The sequence below is a fragment of the Panicum virgatum genome, chromosome 7N (genome assembly GCF_016808335.1).
Source record: "Panicum virgatum strain AP13 chromosome 7N, P.virgatum_v5, whole genome shotgun sequence".
In the NCBI taxonomy this organism is placed as follows: domain Eukaryota; kingdom Viridiplantae; phylum Streptophyta; class Magnoliopsida; order Poales; family Poaceae; genus Panicum; species Panicum virgatum.
In genome coordinates, this window is record NC_053151.1 from 8,628,592 (window position 1) to 8,646,875 (window position 18,284).

The following is an 18,284-nucleotide window of genomic DNA, read 5'->3' on the forward strand; positions in this document are numbered from 1 at the left end:
GCCCGGATTCAACCCGAATTCGACACAATCAAAGCCAAAACACTCTCCGAATTGGAAGAGGACTTGGAAAAACTGCTGGAAGATTCCAAGCAAGAAACTTCCACGAACGGAAAGACCATACTTCCCAATTGCACCCGCATCGCTGAACCAAGTCTTCGGGAGAAAAAGTCAAAGATTAACTTCAAGAAAATTACTCGCAAAAAGAAGCAGTCGAAAAACACTTTTTCAAACATCGATGATATTGATGAAAAGATCGAGCACTGCCTCCAGAAAGCTGAAGACACGTTCAACGTCAACACTTCTCTCGAAGAATTCTCCAACCAGTGGACTTTCAACTCTGCAGAGCTGGAACAAGATCAAGCTTTTGTCAAATATCTCGAAGAATTGGACAAAACAATCTCTGAAGACGAACTAGCTGAATAGTCACACGACGACGTTGACATGTTCATGGAAGGATTAACTAATCCCGACAAGCCTGAAGCTCTCTGGGAGCAGTCCAAAGTGAAGAAGCTATAGGACAACTCGCACAGGTCACTGGATCAACATTTATCACAACCCCATCCTGCAGAAGACTCTGTATCAATCGAAGACTACATGAGTCGCTGGTGTAACGTTGTTCAAACTTCAAATTCCCCTACCCCGCAAGAGGATCACCGTATGCCGCAGATGTGTTCTTCAGAAAAACGTGACATTTTGGACAAATACAACAAATTCATAAATGAACTATCAGTTCGAATAGAAGGCGGATGGCCCCCAGCGGACCACATCCCACACGACGAAGACCTTCTGCGACACACTCTCGGACTCCCTCCCCGAGTCAAGAAAGACAGGGAAGCCTACCCGGTTCCGGTTCAAGACATTAAAAGAAACCAACTCACAACACTACCCGATTCGGACAAGAAGACCGAACCCGACATACAGTCGACTTTCACAGTCACTATAAAAGGAGAAGCGCAGTCCTCAATTCAAGAAGAAAGACAGCAACTCTCAGAAGACAAAGAACTACCATTCCCGCAAGGTCTCCCACTCATGGAAGACAACATCAATTTGAAAATCCGCGGCCATAATCACGAAATTTTCATGGCTTTTCTCTCGGATCCCACAAACCAAAAAAACGATTCTACAGCACTGGAAGACTTGGACTACGACGAATTCCTCTCTGAACCAGAGATAACTGAAGCAGCAGCAGCTAGCCATGAAAATCTTCCACCAGGAATCACAGTCACCGTCCATCTAGACAACAACCCGAAGATGATTCTCAAGACAGAGCACCAACAACTTGTCGACTCGTTTGACTATTCAAACAGTGACTTACACAACATTATCAACATTGGCCGCAACGTAAAAACAATTATCATCAACAAAAGGGAAGATCATGAGGAAGTCGAAGCCTACAGTTCAACATTTAATTACCGGATACCTGATATCTACGGGTACAACCCGCGAAAACGACGTCGCGACAAGGCAGCTCCTCCTCAACCAAAGCAGTCGATAATTGATTCAACTCAACAAAAAATCCATTCAAAATGCTTCCTACATCCCAAAGGAAAGCACTCGAGTTTCCAATGCAGCACTCTTCGCAAAGCACGCGGAGCACCTCCAACTTCTGCCAACAAAGACAACAAAAAAGAGAGCCAACACGAGCAAAACCCTTTCCAATAAGGAGTTAAGCATGCCAGTTACTCAAATGAGTTATCTATTGGGCTTACCCCCGGTCTTACACCCAATAAAGACTAGGATGGGTTCGCCCGAGCTCTGACTCGAGTCATCTATTGGGCTTACCCTCGGTCTTACACCCAATAAAGGCTAGGATGGGTTCGCCCGAGCTCTGACTCAACCCCAAAATTACTAGCACTGGCAATAAAGTCATCTATTGGGCTTGCCCCCGGTCTTACACCCAATAAAGGCTAGGATGGGTTCGCCCGAGCTCTGACTCAACCCCAAAATTACTCGCACTGGCAATCAAGTCATCTATTGGGCTTACCCCCGGTCTTACACCCAATAAAGGCTAGGATGGGTTCGCCCGAGCTCTGACTCAGTTCACCACTCGTGTTGGCAGAAGACAAATATTCAAAGCCGATCCCTGGCCTTACACCCAATAAAGGCCAAGATGGATTCACTCGAGTAAGACTCCAATATAAAGAAATTGAGTGCTTCAAAATTGGATGAAAGAGAAGACTTCGTCGCCAAAGACATGAGCTCCCCTTTCTTAAGGGCTAATTTCTTCAGGAGTCGTCACTCCATCAGTTACTTCGAATACCAACCTTTCTTTATTTACTCAAGGTAAAAGGCACAGCGAATCGAGTAACTGGGGCTAAGGGACATGTGCCTTGCGGCCATAGAGACAAATTCTCTACCATCTTCAGGAGTTAAACCTAGAGACATGAGCTCCCCCTCCCCAGGGGTGGTTACTCCATCGGCTACCTCGAATACCAACCTTTCTTTGTTTACTCATAGTCAACGGCATGATGAATTGAGTAGTCAGGGCTAAGGGACACGAGCCTAACGGCCCTAGAGACAAGTTCTCTACACTCTCTCGTCCATGAGACGACGGCTATTTTGACTACATCGGTACTCAAACTTCGGAGGGACATGCTCCTCATATCCCAAGAGGATTTTCTCGTCCACGAGGCGACAAATTTTCAACTACTTCGGTACTCGAACTTCAGAGGGGCATGCTCCCCATATCCCAAGAAGATTTTCTCGTCCACGAGGCGACAAATTATCGACTACTTACGGTACTCGACCTTCGGAGGGACATGCTCCACATATCTCAAGAAGATTTTCTCGTCCATAAGATGACGAATTATTCGACTACTTCGGTACTCAATATCCGGATGGGGCACGCTCCCTATCTCCCAAGAGGACCTTCTCGTCCATGAGATGACTACTATTTCGACTATTCGGTACTCGACCTTTGGAGGGACATGCTCCACATATCTCAAGAAGATTTTCTCGTCCATAAGATGATGAATTATTCGACTACTTCGGTACTCGATCTCCGGATGGGACACGCTAACTATTTCCCAAAGAAGAATTTTTCTTGTCCATAAGATGATGAATTATTCAATTACTTCGATACTCGATCTATGGATGGGACACGCTCCCTATCTCCCAAAAAGATTTAATCATCCATGAGGCGACAAATTATCGACTACTGCAGTACTCGACCTTCGAACGGGGCAAACTCCCAAAAGGACTCTGTCTCATAAGAGACAACAAACAGTCGGCTACTACAACACTCGACTCAACCCGAGACAAGATCTCTACTTCACAAGAAGAATTACTCATCCACGAGATGGTAACCAGTCGATTTCTACGTACTCGACCCAAAAGGACCCCAATCAAGGGAGTCATCACACTAGAAAATGAAGACCTATCGATTACTATAGTCCTCGACAAAGAGGGTTCATCCGTCCACGAGATGATAAAAAACCTCGACTACTACGGTACTCGACCAACTATGACACAAGAAAATCGACTACCACAGTGCTCATAGAAACAGATCAAGACAGCCAATGATAAGTGCAAACCAGCCAATCGGCCGTCAACTCAAAAGAAAGTACTATACATCAGAATGACAAAAGTACTGCAATGGACACCCGTCCACACAAAAGCCAAAGGAATATTACAAACAATTGTTCAAGCCTCTAGCGCAGGCTCCAAGCCACTTATAACCCTATCAGCAATGGGTTTCATCTCCACAACATACTCAGAGAATCTCTCCTCTGAGCAGCCAACGGCCACCCCATCACCAATAAGGGCCAAGTTCGCGGAAGGAAGAAAGGATTTGACTAATCCTAAGGCATGGGCTAAGTACTCCCTAGAAGTGTCGGAGAAAAAGCTACTAAGTCACTGAGGGGCTTCACGAAGACGCTCCAGCAGACTTTTCTCGGCAGCTCCCTCGTCCTCCACCATGTCGACGACTACTTTGGCCGCCACCTCAAGATCAGCCAACTGCTGGGATAGCTCCCTGATCTGCTTCATATCACCGATCATCTGTTTATCATCGTCAGCCTTGATTTTGTCAGCTTTTCCACAGCATCTGCGTGATGATACATAATATTTTTAAGATCAGTCTTCATCCCTTTTCAACAATAAGCTTTTAAGCTCTGCCAAAGCAAGCAAAACATGAGCACAGAAGAAAACCACTCGAAGGACAAGCATAAAAAAAGGAAAAGAATACCTTTCTTCTCCTTGGCAGCAGCCTTGGCCTTCTCCTACAGCTTGGAGGCCTTGTCTTTCAGAGTAGAATTATCCTGCTCCAAAGCCTCCACCCGGGCCTCCAAGAGCTTGATCTTTTCCGACTGCTCCCGAGAAGACCTCTCAAGAGCAGCGATCCTCTCAAGCTGCAGCGCTTGGTCACCCGTCAACTGGAGATCCTCGCCGGTCCGCCGAAGGAACTCGGCTTGCTCAACCACTTGCTTGGCCAGATCCTGCCAACAAAACGAAGTCAAAACAGAGTACTCGACAAACTCAACTACTCAAGTACAAAAAGACACTTACAACAAGAGAGGAATGGCAGCCCAAAATCCCCTGGGCAACAGCAATAGACCCCTCGGCCAACTTCTCCCGCCGCGGCACCTCCTGCAAGGATGGATCAACATTGGCAACAACCAAAGAACTCTTCAGTTGATCCTCCATCTATTTATCTAAAAAATTCAAAGACATTAGCAAGAGCTCGACGGAAAAACCAGTCGACCACAGAAAGCCACTCACCAGTGCCAGTGACCGGAGAATTCTTCTCTGCCTCCTCGGTGACTAGGTTTTCCGCCATTCTAGCAGCGGAATCAGCCACCCGATCATCCTTCTTCGGCGAACCAAGAGGCAACTGGGCAATGTTCTTAAGGGAACCAAAAATTCCCTTCTCCGACTCATCAATCCCAAGGGCTTCTAGATTGCTACGAAAAGAAGTACTCAACACTTCAATCACAAAATCAAAGAAGGCAAATCAGTCGATCAACAATTACACTTACTGAGAGGAGTGTTTAAGCACAAATTTCTTTGGCTTAGTAAATTTCGGGACCATACTCAGCCCCGAAGCACTCTGCCCCTTGGCAGAGCCACTCCCACCGGACTCAGCCGGCGCAAAAAGAGTCACGACAATGGGGCTCACAATGGAGCTCACCGCCTGCCTCTTGGAGGGAGAAGGAGGCCTAAGAAGAGGAAAAGACATCAAGATCAAACGCAACACCTCAAAAAAGTAACAACCCGTACTCACCTGTCACTACTCCCAGCAGAAGTGGCGCTCTGCTTCCAAGTCCTCGTAGACTCAACTGCCGGCTCGTCCGCTGTCCGGCCCTGGACATCAGACGCCGTCCGACTGGCCGACGGACCTACAAAAGAAGATACAACTGTAATCAATCGAGGATCCAACGGTCAATTCGAACCAAAATACAAGACAAAAGGAGTCAGATGCACACTTGAGTCAGTATGCGCCAAAGGCACATCTTCCGGCAGCGGAGGCCTACTTTGATAGTTTTCGGGATTAATCTGCACGAAAGACACCAGATCAACTCGACTACACGACAAAAGTACTCGACTGAAACTACATGCTTCTACACAAAGCAATACCTCCCGAGGACGTCTACCAGCACTGAAAGTCCTAGCAATATTGGCCGTACCAGCCATGTTCTTCAGCAATTGCATCACTCGATCCTTCAGATCATCCTCAGTAATCTTGGATCGGCTATAACGGGAAGGATCCGTTCCTCCCATATACTGAAAGCCCAAATGTACCCGTCGCTGTAGCGGCTGGATCCTCCGCATTGACCAATGCGCAATCACAGAAGCACCGCAGACCCGGTGATCCGCCTTCACCTTCTCGATTTCTCCAAGGAGAAAATTGACATGATCTACATTGCCACCCCTGGAATTCCAACTTGGTCTCTTCACAGGGAGACCAGGAGTACGCAAGGGAAGAGAAGAAGATTCCTAACGTAAAACCACATCTCCTTCCAGTCGATGACCTTGTCACTCAACTCATAGGAGATGTATTGGGGTTTCTTCCCCTGACGAAACTGTAACCCAGCACCCCCAACAACATCTATCTTCGATTCGCTAGGCTGGGGTTTCAAACGAAAGAAATACTGGAAAAGATCAAAGTGGGGCTCAATCCCCAGAAAGGCTTCACACAGATGAACAAAGATCGAGATGTGAAGAATAGAGTTAGGGGTCAGATGATGCACCTGAACCCCCCAATGATGAAGAAGGCCTCGGGAGAAATCAGAAATGGGAAAACTGAGGCCCCAAAGAACATGAGGAAGGAAAACGACAGATTCGTTTCCCCCTTCATGAGGAAAAGACTCCCCATCCGAACGTCTCCAATGGATCACGCTCCGAGGCTGAAGAAGGTGACTCTCTACTAGGTTCAAAAGATGGGAGTCGGTACACTTACTCGACTTCCACTCTTGGACCTCCGCCCCGTCCTCGGCAGCGCCGCTCGCCTTTCCTTTCGCAGCGGATTTCTTCGGCGCCATGGGAACAGAGAAAAACAGATTCTCTCTTGCTTCACGCTTAGGGGCTAGCGGTGGCTAGTTTCCTGTGGCACTTGGAGGCGAAGAGCAGATGAGTTTTTTGGCGGCGGCGGAAGAGGTTAAGGAAGCGTGCTAAACCTACATCTACTCGAACAGTTAAATAAGGACACCCCATGGCAGTACGGTAAATAACAAGAAGTTCAAAGGTCACGCACCAGTTCTAGAATTATTTCAGCAAGAAAATTCCTGACCTTCCCACAGAAGAAGCGGAACCTACGCAAATAACGGAAATTTCCTTTCAAGGATTACATTCCAAAACAAGAAAATACAAAAATCTCAATGGTTTCACCACTCGATCTCAACTACAAAGGGGACAACCCAAGGGCTGATACAAAGATACAAAATCCGTTACTCCCAAAAGGGAGTAACCCAGATACATTCAGGGAGGAAAATGCTTGTTGTAAGAAGATATGCGTAGTTAGGAACATCACAAAACCTCTTCTTGCATCTGCTCTTCTCCCTGATAAGTTTTGCAACAAAAACAATGCCATCTCTCCAGAGGCCATCGGGGGGGAGACAACCATAGTTCCCACCCAAAAAAAAGCTTCTGACATGGCTTCCACCAGCTCTCTATCAAGACAACCAGGATGGCTGCGATGTGAGAAGCAAAAGTGGCGGCCTGAGAGATAACAAGTGTTTGTGCTTCTTGCAAACACTCTTCTAGCACCTACAAGGATGAATCGAGTACCCTCATCAGGAGGTCGAGTACTCTCCAATGAAGAACTCCACTTGGAACCCATGGCTACAACTGCAAGAATGAATACCCAAGCGCAACAGACCCCGCTTAAATAGAAGAAGTAGCAGAGCCGCAGCTCAGCCCGTGACAACCAAGGGCAGGGAGGCTCACGACCGAAACAAAAAAGATTCTATAAGCAGTACTTGCCACGTGAACCCACGGGTAAACAGTACACCGCACTGCCACCTTTTCAGAATATTCGCTGCATCCCGGATGATATCAGAAAGATCGCAGAGGACATGATACGATCTCCTAGACCCTTAACCCCAAATCACAAATTTGAATTCAAGGCTCGGGGGCTGCGGGACACGTATAATAAAAAGGCATTTTTTTTAAAATATTGCAAGCACTAGAAGAACCCAGAAGACTGAACTGATCCCCAGCCCGATTCAACGAATCAAACTAAGGCTCGGGGGCTACTCCATATGGAGCGCGAGTACATCGCGCACCATATATCAGGACAGATTCGGGGCTTGAGCACCTCATAGCCTCGATACAGCCGAAGAAGCACTCGGAAGACTACTCGAAGCACCCGATGGACTCCGAGGATGGACGACTTGCTCCAGGAGCACTCGAAGCGCTCGGAAGACTACTCGAAGAACCCGACGGACATTTTCAGAAGCACTCGATGCCTGCATGACTCGACTACGAAGAGCTCGGGGGCTTGTCAGACCTAGGGCGACAGGACTCATCACGATGAAATATTCTAGAGCAGGGAGTAGTACACGGTTATACCCTACCTCTTTTGTATCTACCCGAATAGGAGTAGAACCAATCGATGGTCTAGGGAACTAGACGAACCCCTCGGGCTAGAATCCTAACAGAACTCGACTAGGACTTCCGTGTAACCATGTTCCCCCAGACTATATAAGAGCGAACAAGGACCCCTCCAAAACATGGAACAATACTTGAGGGAATACAAACCACCACACAGGATGTAGGGTATTACGCTCCGGCGGCCTGAACCTGTCTAAATCCTTGTGTTCCTTGCACCATCGCGTTCTGATCTCGGCGAGTCCCTACTCATAACCACTCTCCTCGGGATACCCCTCGGAGAACCTGACGGTAAAACACCGACAACTACGAAGAGCTCGGGGGCTTGTCAGACCCGGGGTCACGGGACTGCTCATAGGCACAGAATGTTCCGAAAAGAGTGATAGCACATAGACTACCCCTCGTCGCCTTGTATCTACTCGTACAACAGTAGAACTAGCTGAAGTACATGGAAACTACCCGACCTACTCGGAGTAGAAATCTAAACGTACTCGGCTAGAACTTTCCATGTAACCCGATCCCCCCAAGATTTATAAGGGCGGACAGGGACCCCTCCAAAGCATCGAACAACACCTAAGGGAATACAAACCACCACACAGGACGTAGGGTATTACGCTCCGGCGGCCTGAACCTGTCTGAATCCTTGTGTTCCTTGCACCATCGCGTTCTGATCTCGGTGAGTTTCTACTCATAACCACTCTTCTCGGGATACCCCTCAGAGAACCCGATGGTAAAACACCAACACGGGGCCTGGCCCATTTGGAAAATTATAGAAGTAAGCGGATTTGGATTCTTTTTCTTTTTTAATAATTCACCATAATTTGATGCCGCGTAATGACAATAGGGAATAATCGATGGAGAAAAAAAAGATGTGTGTGTGAGAGAGCGTGGGGACTGACAGAAATCCATGTCACTACTAAAAAAAACATTAATCACGACCTTTAAAAATGGCCTCGGAGGCAGACACGTTTATTAACAGTCTTGATTAATGCCTATGATTAACTGAGGCAGTCATTTTTTCTTAATCGTAGTGGTTACAAAAAATTGCCTCCCAAAATCGATTAACAGAGGTGGACACCTTAAAATGTCCGTCTTGGTTAATAGACATTAACCGAGATGGTTGTTTTAATGTAAACGCCTCAATTAATACATTAAACGAGGTGGACGAGCTATAAGGCGCGCTTCGGATAATATATGCCCATCTCGGAGCCCAGACAGCCCATCCCGACCCGATATGCCGCTTGGAGTATATAAACTGGAGTTAGGGTTCCATCCTCATAGCTCTCCACCTTCTCCTAGCCGCCCCTCCCTCTCTCCACATTTCCACCCTCGAGCAGCCCCTCCTTCTCCACAGCAACAGCGGCGGATGCGCCGCGCCGCCTGCGCGGCAGGCGGCGGACGCGGCAAACATGGTGGGCGGCGAGCGCGGCGGACGGGGCAGGCGGCGGGTGCTAGAGAAACCGTGCCACGGCCGCGAGGAGGTCGTCGTGGAACGCCGCCGCCTTCGTGGCCGCGTGCACGGCGTGTGCACGAACGCGACGTGGCGGTCCCCTCGCACTTGGCCTTCTCCACCTCCATGGCGCTCCTCCCGTTCCTCCTCTCCTTCCATTGCAGCAACAGCAGACACACAGCGGATGGACGGCGCAGCGGTGCAGCGGCGGACGCAGCAGCTCAGATGGGCTTGGTGGGCCTGTGATGGGCTCAGTAGGCTCTTCTTTTTTATTTTTTATTTGATTAACCGAGGCGGGCAGCAAAACGTCTCGGAAAATTGGTCATTTACCATGACCTGGATCTGAGGCGGTTGCCAAAAACATCTCGGTTAATAAATTTTGCCCGCCTCGGTTAATAGATATTATAGCAGTGTGTCTACATCGTTGAAAGTAGAATCAAACTATGCCATCTCCTTTGTCTCAAGGGTCCATGCCACAACTAGAGTAGCTCTTATGGAGTAGCACCCAATGATAATAATCCTTTCAACACTACTAACTAATAAAGAACTAAACATTAATATGAACATTAATTTGCAATGTGGCGTGTGTGTATTTTCAAGTTCTCCGACCATCCAACTCTAGTGCTGAATCCAAGAAGTGGGTTTCTTTTAAACAAACAATACAAAAGGTGGATTGGATCCTTTAGAGCATCTCCAAAAGATTCTCTATATCTTTTCTTATTGCTAGGAATAGATATTTCGATAGAAAAATATCCCAAAAGCTTCTCTAAGTGGTTATCCAAATGTAGCTATCCTGCATTCCTCATTTCTTGCTAGTCAAAGATAGATAATGGAAATAACTTTCTAGAGTGTACTCAATATATAAAAAAACTTTTGAAGAGTGAAAACATATAGAGAGCGATTTTTATGTAAAAGACTCTCCAAATATTAATTTAGATGATGAAATTTAGAAAGACTCTTAGAGATTGAGAATTAGCTAACTATGTGAACTGAGTTTTATGCGGACGAAACTCCTCTCTCATCCCATAAAACTCTCTCACATTATGTCAGCAAAATTGATAATGTGCTATACAATTTAATACTATGAAACTCTCCATAAAACTTTCATCGAGAGTAGCCTACACATAAGAGGAGCACAAAAGAAACGTCAGGTTTTCTCCACACCGGAGGGACTAGTTTTTACAGTTATATGAGACACAATCATGTTGCCAGCAACCTTGCCACTAATTAAGAATGTCACTATCCTTTGGATGCAAGCAGCATGAAACATGTATACCTACCCTGTTCTTGTATTGCAGGTATATATGTATTCCAGAATCGACTGTTAATAATTACTCACTGCTTCTTATAAAGTAAAGAAAGAAAGAAAGAAAGAAAGAAAGAAAGAAAGAAAGAAAAGGGTAAAAGAAGCTGCTCCTCGATTAACTGACCAACCCCAACCCAGAAGGCAAGCAGATCGAGCGCCAGGCGGCACTCAGGGCAGGTAGTACGTGAGGGCGTAGGCGACGGTGGATCCGTAGAAGAGCAGCCCGCCGACGACGAGCCCCGAGAGCGCGAAGGTGGCGCCGACGGCGAGCGGGATGCCGCAGGAGACGAGGCCGAACTTGAGCTGGATGGCGTCCACCATGGAGAGCAGCAGGAAGAAGGTGCCCATGATGGAGCACCCTGCCGCCAGCAGCATCATCGGCTGCGCGATCCTGAGCACGGCGCGGCGGCGCTCCCGCGGCCCTGAGGCGCGCCACGCCGGCATCTCCTCGCAGTCGTCGGACGGCGGGGGCTTCTGCTCGCCGTCGCCGTAGAACTCGTCGGCGGCGAGGAGCGTGACGGCGAGCTTCATCCCCTGCGCGACGAGGCTGGAGAGGAGGTAGAAGCCGAAGGAGAGGATCTCGAAGAGGAAGAAGTTGCGCGCGATGTCGTCGCCGGCGACGCACGCGGGCGGGATGGTGGCGGAGGGCGTGATGGTGCCCGTGATGCCGATGAAGACGGCCACCGTTAAGAAGGTGTTGGCCGACACGATGCCCTCCAGCGCCTTCACGGGCACGTCCGGGTTGCGCCGCCGCAGCGTCGGCATTGCTGCTGGCTGCTGCTCTGCTCCCGGCGGCCGGCTTGTTGCCCACTAGCTCTCTGGCCCAATTTCCGGGCCGCCCTGTATGAGCATGCCTACTAGTATGCCGCTACTGTTAGTGAGTGAGTGAGTGATGGGGCTGACAAGTTTCTTGTCAATGATGATGGAGAAAGGTTGTTAAGGAACAATCATGTTCTGGGGTAGGTTAACTACTCTGTTTTGTTTAAGTATTTCCGTACTAGACTTAAACTTTTGAGGATCATGTGGGCATGTGTTTGTACAGGGGTTTTACGGTTATACCTGAATTAGTAGAGTTTTTAATTTTCTTTAGATATATCTAGATGCATATCAAATGTTATGTATCTATAAAAACTAAAATGATCTATAATTTGAAACATATGAAGTACTAAAATGTCAAGCTCGTCCAACACAAATCAGGCATGTTGTGGCCATGAACCACAATAATCTCTATATAATTCAGAGAATTGAAGGCTGCTCCACTAGTAGCAATGCAACTTCCCTAGACTAGTTGATGGACGCCCACACGTTTGCATTTCTTAAAATTGCCGTAGTCAATGACTGAACAAACCTAAAAGATGAAAACCACAAGGTTTCCCAAGACGGTGTCGACATGTCAGATCAACCAAATCAAACCCGATCATCGACCGCAGTCCTATTAATCCATACCATTAACAATAATAATGCCTCGCATAATGTGTGCACTGGTGGAACAATACTTGATCCGTACTTAAAGCTGCTGCCCGGAACGTGCGAGTAGTAGCTAGCTTTCGGGTGCGGCAAGCCTGAAAGGCGCGGCGCGGATGATCCAGGATCAGGTTATTCATCAGGACCAGTCCCGGGAAACGGTGCACGGATGGATGTGGTCCCATCCAGATTCTGATAGCTGCGTGCCACTGCCAACAACCGGTGGTTGGCGACTAGTGATTTCTGTCCATGGCGTATGGGTTGTCCATTAGCAATCCACCGGATAGGGGAACTATCATTGGAGGGATACTTGTGAACAGGATAAACTATGAATCAAGATTGGTCCCTCCAAAATACCTACAACGCAGATGCTTGAAGAGATCTTTATTTACTGGGGGAAGAACATTCTTTTTACAACAAAGGATTGATGTGTGGTACACTAAAAAAATGGGTATTTGCCCTTAATTGTGGCACAATAATAGGCAACATCTGAGGCAATAATCTCCCTTGTTTGTATACTCAATCAATTGTCAACAAACAAATACTAACATATTATTATATGCTTATATTATCTCCCGAGTCTCCATGTCATAACAGAATAGGCCAAAATATATTATTCCTGCCCCGTATAGTATAAAGAGGATTTTTTTGGTGGGTACATTGAACAGACATAGGAAAAAAATTCCAATCTTGGGAACCTTCAGATTTTTTGTTCCGAAGTCAATAAATTCAGCATTGAGTTAGCTCATATAGGCTCTTTCAGGTACCAATTGAATGTTACCTTTAGCCTCAGACAAGAATGGGCTGCACTTCCCCCAGAACATTATATGCACAGGATTCATCAAGATGTTAATATATATATGTCGTTATGTACAGGACACCTGGTTTTAAAAAATGAACGGAAAACAGAAGCCAAACATTATATGTAATCCTGCAAATACGTAGTTCACAAAGATGATATGGCTCACGAAGACCTTAAAGAGAATTGGTCCAACATCTCAAGGGATGCATCCGATATAACGTTGCAAACCCTGCAGTATGTCCTATACATGCAGACATTATTTACTGATATGGTGGTATATTGGTATGGATGGTTAAATCGTTCTTGCAACAAATCTTAGTTGATATGAATTTTGAAAATAATGCCGCAAGTGCCTTGAAAAATGGTGGAATTCTTGCCACAATGTGCAGTTCAGTGAGGAACAACACCAGGTTTCATTTTTATTACTGGTATTTTTTTTCCTTTTGCTTGAAATACTAGTCAGGAACTCAGGATTATATTTTGAGGTGAATGAAAAGGAACAAAATACAATTAGTCAGGATCATATTTAGCTGTCTAAGACAAGCCATAGCTCACGAGAGACATAGTCAAGAAAATTAGGCCAACAGCAATGGATACAGAAGATATTGGACCAGTAGACACTAGTACTAAGCAATGCACTGATTATTTAATGAACTACAATGCTATTGCTTATTTTCTTGGAGCGCAACATAAAAGTATGGTTGAAAACAAATCTTGGACCAGTTACTCACTGGATGATGATGATAACACTGAATCTGCAAAGATTGAGTGCTCAGTCGACAGCAAACAGTTACTCACCACATCATGGCAAACTTGATCACAGAATAAGACTAATTGGTTTTGTTCTCTTTTCTTTTCTTTATTTTTGCACTAAGGCAATACTTGCCTGGAAACATCGGTGGAATAATAGCCCGTAATTCAGCAGGTGAAGGCAAGACAACCCAATCCTTGAACTGAAAGATATACAGCAACAGTAACAGCAATAACTTATATATGTGCTGTTTTTCAGACATGCTTTCCCAGTTATCATAAACAATTTCCAATCATGTTGCTAAGGTGGCTAACGCAGAGCTAAAACAAGTGATCAAATCTATTTTCCCAGTTCTGATAGCTCAACTAACCAAAGTTTGATGTAGTGTGCGCCGCAGCTGGTAGTGTGTAAGGAATAACTCTATGCAGTAGATTCATTACTAACCAAGGAAAATGTGGAGGCATGTGCATTATGTAGAAGAGAGAATAATTACTTCAAAGTAATTGTATTTCATACAGGCTAGGCAAGTTAAGCTTAGGACAGTAATAAATCAAAGCAAAATTCAGACAACCTATTCCAGGATGTCTTCATCTATCTCAATCGGAATGATCTCCCCATCATCGAACTGATCCTTCCTAGGCGGTGCTGGAGGGGCAAAAAGGCGTGGTGGGCCAGTTCCCTTCTTCTTGTTGCGGGGCCTTGCCTGAAATAATCAGACAGCTAAATAAATAAGGATTGCAGCACAAAAATGGGAGACATTATGCTGGACTGGAGCACTCACATTGCCATATGAATGGTTGAACCTTTTGCCCCTTTTCGTCTTCTTGTCCCCTCTCCCACAGTAGACTGTGAGCAAGGGCAAATAAAGTTCAAATCTTCAGTTCATAGGGCCATCAATATTGACATAATCAGAAGCCAAAAAGATTGTGCCCCAGTTGGCCTTTGGTAGTCGGAGATAGAGAACTCTGCCATTGTGATTTCAGAACTTAAATTGAATTTCCGATTTATTACCAGAATACCAGTATTTTCTTAGAAGTACATGCATCTTTGTATTAAATCGGAAAGCGATTTTTTACAACAGGTCTGAGGCAAGTGGCATCACCACATCAGAGAATACCAAAACTTTTAAAAAATAGAGATAAAAGAAAAATAAGCTAAACCTAACTGACTTGTTTACTACCCATTCCTTAAACACCATCAAGAAATTTGTATCTGCCAGCACTCCATTACTTTTTATACGGCACATACACATTTCAAGATTAAAACAATATAAACTTCGAGCAACTAGCAGTCTACTAACATGTAAATTTTCTGATGCAATTAGATTCGTATTTGAATGCTATTTCCTATTATTATGATTTTGTTGCTATGGATAATAGGATATGGGAGAAGTTGACAGCCCAAGCATCAAAGATCGCATTGGGTCAAACTACATTTATATATTCAAATGGAAATGGAAGGACTAAATGTTTAATAAATTACTAGAAGTAGTGTTTAGTTCACTGGACCATCAGTACTTGTAATCAGATAGAGAACAAAAATCCGAAGCAGCTTTTCATCATTAGATATTAATTTATAATTTGAGTTGAATTTCTAATTACTAGTATCTTGTTTGAAGTATATCCGTATTCCGTGTATATCAAAATCTCGTACTAAAGCAGAAATCAAGTTTTTGCAAAAGCTCCAAGGTCATTGGCATCAGAGGCCAGCAAAACCTTACACAGAGGAAATAAAAAAAAATAAGCTAAAGACTTGTTCACCACCCATTCCTGGCATCATATCAGGTGAACATTGATTAAATAATTTTGCACGTATCAACTAATAGGAAAATGCTTGATAAACTAGTAGTAGTTTCTAGTTCATACACATCACCCACAACCCCTTATATCGATTGTTGAACAATCTTATTTTTTTTCTCGAATACGCAATATTGTTGAACAATCTTATCAGTAATTAATCCAGCTGGACCGATCGAAGGTACAAAAACCCTACCTTCGCTAGGGAGTCCACTCAACTCAATTGACAGATTCCGACTTGAACAATTTAGACAGAGAAGGAAAATATCCATCATTCCAATCCATCCCCAATTGAACTTGAGAATTCCACAAATGCCAGCCCACGCATTGCTCTTGAAATGTGCATACAGGAGACTACCTCAAACGAACAGGCAGTGAGGGGCTTAATTTACCGTCAAGAACTGGAGTGACGGCAGCCGACGTGACGGCGCCGACGGCGAGGGTGGCGCGGGCACGGGGGGAGGCAGTTGCGGCAGTGAGCGCGTAGGAGGAGGTGGAGACAGAGGAGGAGACGGCGCCGTGGTGGTGGATTGGAAGGGCGGTGGTGGACATGGCCATGCCCTGGATGGCGAGCAGCGCCATGGCACTGGGAGGAGCGAGCGCACAGGCACAGGGAAGAGGAGTGCTGGAATGGTGGAAGGATCAGGTTGGATAATAATAAGGATAATAAAAAGAGGACAGTGTTTGGGCTGGGCTCGCAGAGGGAGAAACGGGCTGAGCTGAGCTAGGCCGGGCTCCACTCCTAGGATGGGCTGAGACGGGCCACAAGTGATCTTATGGGCCGTCACTGTGATGCTTCTTAGATTTCTAGAAAAAAAAATGCTTTTTACCTCCCGCAGCTATTGCAAAAGTCTGTTTTTTTTCTCCCTTATCTATAGAACAGAACACAATGCTCTCTTGTCTCTCTAAAACCGGACACATGACCTCCATGTCTGTTTTCCTCAATGATTTTTCTATTTTTCTTTTATAATTGTTTCGATTGCATATTAAAAAAATAACAATCAATCACAAAAAATCATAAATAGAAAATCTAATTTTGTTGGACTCCACATGAGTAGATCTATGCAGTAAGTTTTTGCTGTAGCTTTAAGTGTATACTATCAATAATTAATTCATAGCTACAGTTCCATAGTCCAATTATTGTGAAATTTTTATAGTGGGCTAATGATTACATGCTCGAACTATACTAAAAATTTTATGCTCATTGAATCAATGTATGCCTCAGTTATAGTTACTTGTTTCTATCGGCAGGTTTTCTATTTTTCTTTTAATTGGCTGAATAATTGAAAAATCAAAAAATGAAAAATTTAATTTTATTGGACCCCACATGAGTATATCTATACGGTGAACATATGATATGGTATACTTTACCATAAATTTTTTGCTATCACTTTAAATTTATACTTTTTAGTAATTAGTTCATAGCTACAGTTTTATAATCCAACTATGGTGAAATTTTGATGGTGAGCTAATGATTAAATTTCATACTCATTGGATTTATCTAGGTTTATCTATAGATTTATCTAGACAAAGATCCATAATTGGACTATAAAAATTTAACCATAATTGGACTATAAAAATGTAGCTATGAATTAATTACCTGCAAGTATATATTAAAGCTACAACAAAAATGTTGTGCTAAAGTATACCATATCATATGTTTATTGTATAGATTTACTCATGTTGTGTCCAACAAAATTAGATTTTTCATTTTATGATTTTTTATAATTTACTATAATCTTTCAAAAATTCAACCGAAGTAAACATAAAAGAAAAACAACGAGGGAGGAGGTTATTTGTTCAATTTTAAAGAGATGATGGAGCAGTTATGCCCGGTTTTGTAGTTGTGCGAGGAAAAATGGACTTCTACGTTATTCGGGGAGGTAAAGTAGACTTTTTCCTAGACTAGCATAGTGCTTGTGCATTGGTACGAGTATTTTAAATTTTACGTGCCCATACCTACATGGGGCCACTAGTTTTTTGTAACACTCAAAATTTAAATTTTGTTTGAATTCAAAATAAACTTTATTCAAATGGTGTTTGTGTTTAACAAAAAAAGAAAATTTTCTTCACTCCTTTTTCTCCTTTCAGCCCGACCCACCTCATCTTCCCTCTACCTCTCTACTCTCTCCCGTTCGGCCCATAACCCCATCTGGCCCAGCAGCCCACCCCATCTCCCCCTCTCCTCTCTCGCTTACAGGCGGGGCCCGTGTAACATCCCAAAAATTTACTAAAATAAATCACGCGCTAAAGTTGTGTTTCGTCGTTGAGCTCGACTCCCCCTTAAACCCTGAACCCTAGTCCCGGAATTTTCTTCTCCTAAACAACCCGACACCCGATTTCAACGCACGTCCCATCCTTTTCCCATCCAGCGCAACGCCGCGAATCTCTCCTTTTCCTCCCTCTCCTCCCTGGCGCACTCCCGACCCGCGCACGCTGCTCGCTGGCCCGCGCGCCCCGCGATTGCCGCCGGCGCGTGCCCGCTTTTCCCCCTCCCTCTTTTCTCCCTTCCCCCTTTTTTTTCTTTTCTCTTTTTCTCTCTCCTATTTCTTTTCCTTTTCTTTCTTTTCCTTTCCTCTCTCTCCCTCTGCCGCGCACACCCAGGGCCGACCCCCCCTTCCCTCTCTCCTTCCCCGTGCGCTCGGACCTCCCCTTCTCCCTCTGCTCCC

General features: G+C 45.1%; 2 protein-coding genes and 1 long non-coding RNA gene across 3 annotated transcripts; all 3 read right to left on the reverse strand.

Annotated features, from left to right (window-relative positions):
- Positions 1-3,559: 3,559 nt before the first annotated feature.
- On the reverse strand, positions 3,560-7,060 carry LOC120682090. The gene is made up of 4 exons (XR_005678217.1): positions 4,720-7,060; positions 4,507-4,587; positions 4,187-4,436; positions 3,560-4,045 (listed from the first exon to the last, which is right to left on the reverse strand). It is a non-coding gene; the product is annotated as an uncharacterized LOC120682090 (long non-coding RNA).
- Positions 7,061-10,570: 3,510 nt separating this feature from the next.
- On the reverse strand, positions 10,571-11,822 carry LOC120682078. The gene has a single exon (XM_039963829.1). The coding sequence runs from the start codon at positions 11,565-11,567 to the stop codon at positions 10,971-10,973; it is 597 nt and encodes a 198-aa protein (XP_039819763.1). The 5' UTR covers positions 11,568-11,822; the 3' UTR covers positions 10,571-10,970.
- Positions 11,823-14,259: 2,437 nt separating this feature from the next.
- LOC120682082 (30S ribosomal protein S31, chloroplastic-like) lies at positions 14,260-16,277 on the reverse strand. The gene is made up of 3 exons (XM_039963833.1): positions 16,008-16,277; positions 14,601-14,665; positions 14,260-14,522 (listed from the first exon to the last, which is right to left on the reverse strand). Exons 1-3 carry the CDS (start codon positions 16,195-16,197, stop codon positions 14,391-14,393), a joined length of 387 nt encoding a protein of 128 aa, XP_039819767.1. The 5' UTR covers positions 16,198-16,277; the 3' UTR covers positions 14,260-14,390.
- Between the last annotated feature and the right edge of the window lie 2,007 nt (positions 16,278-18,284).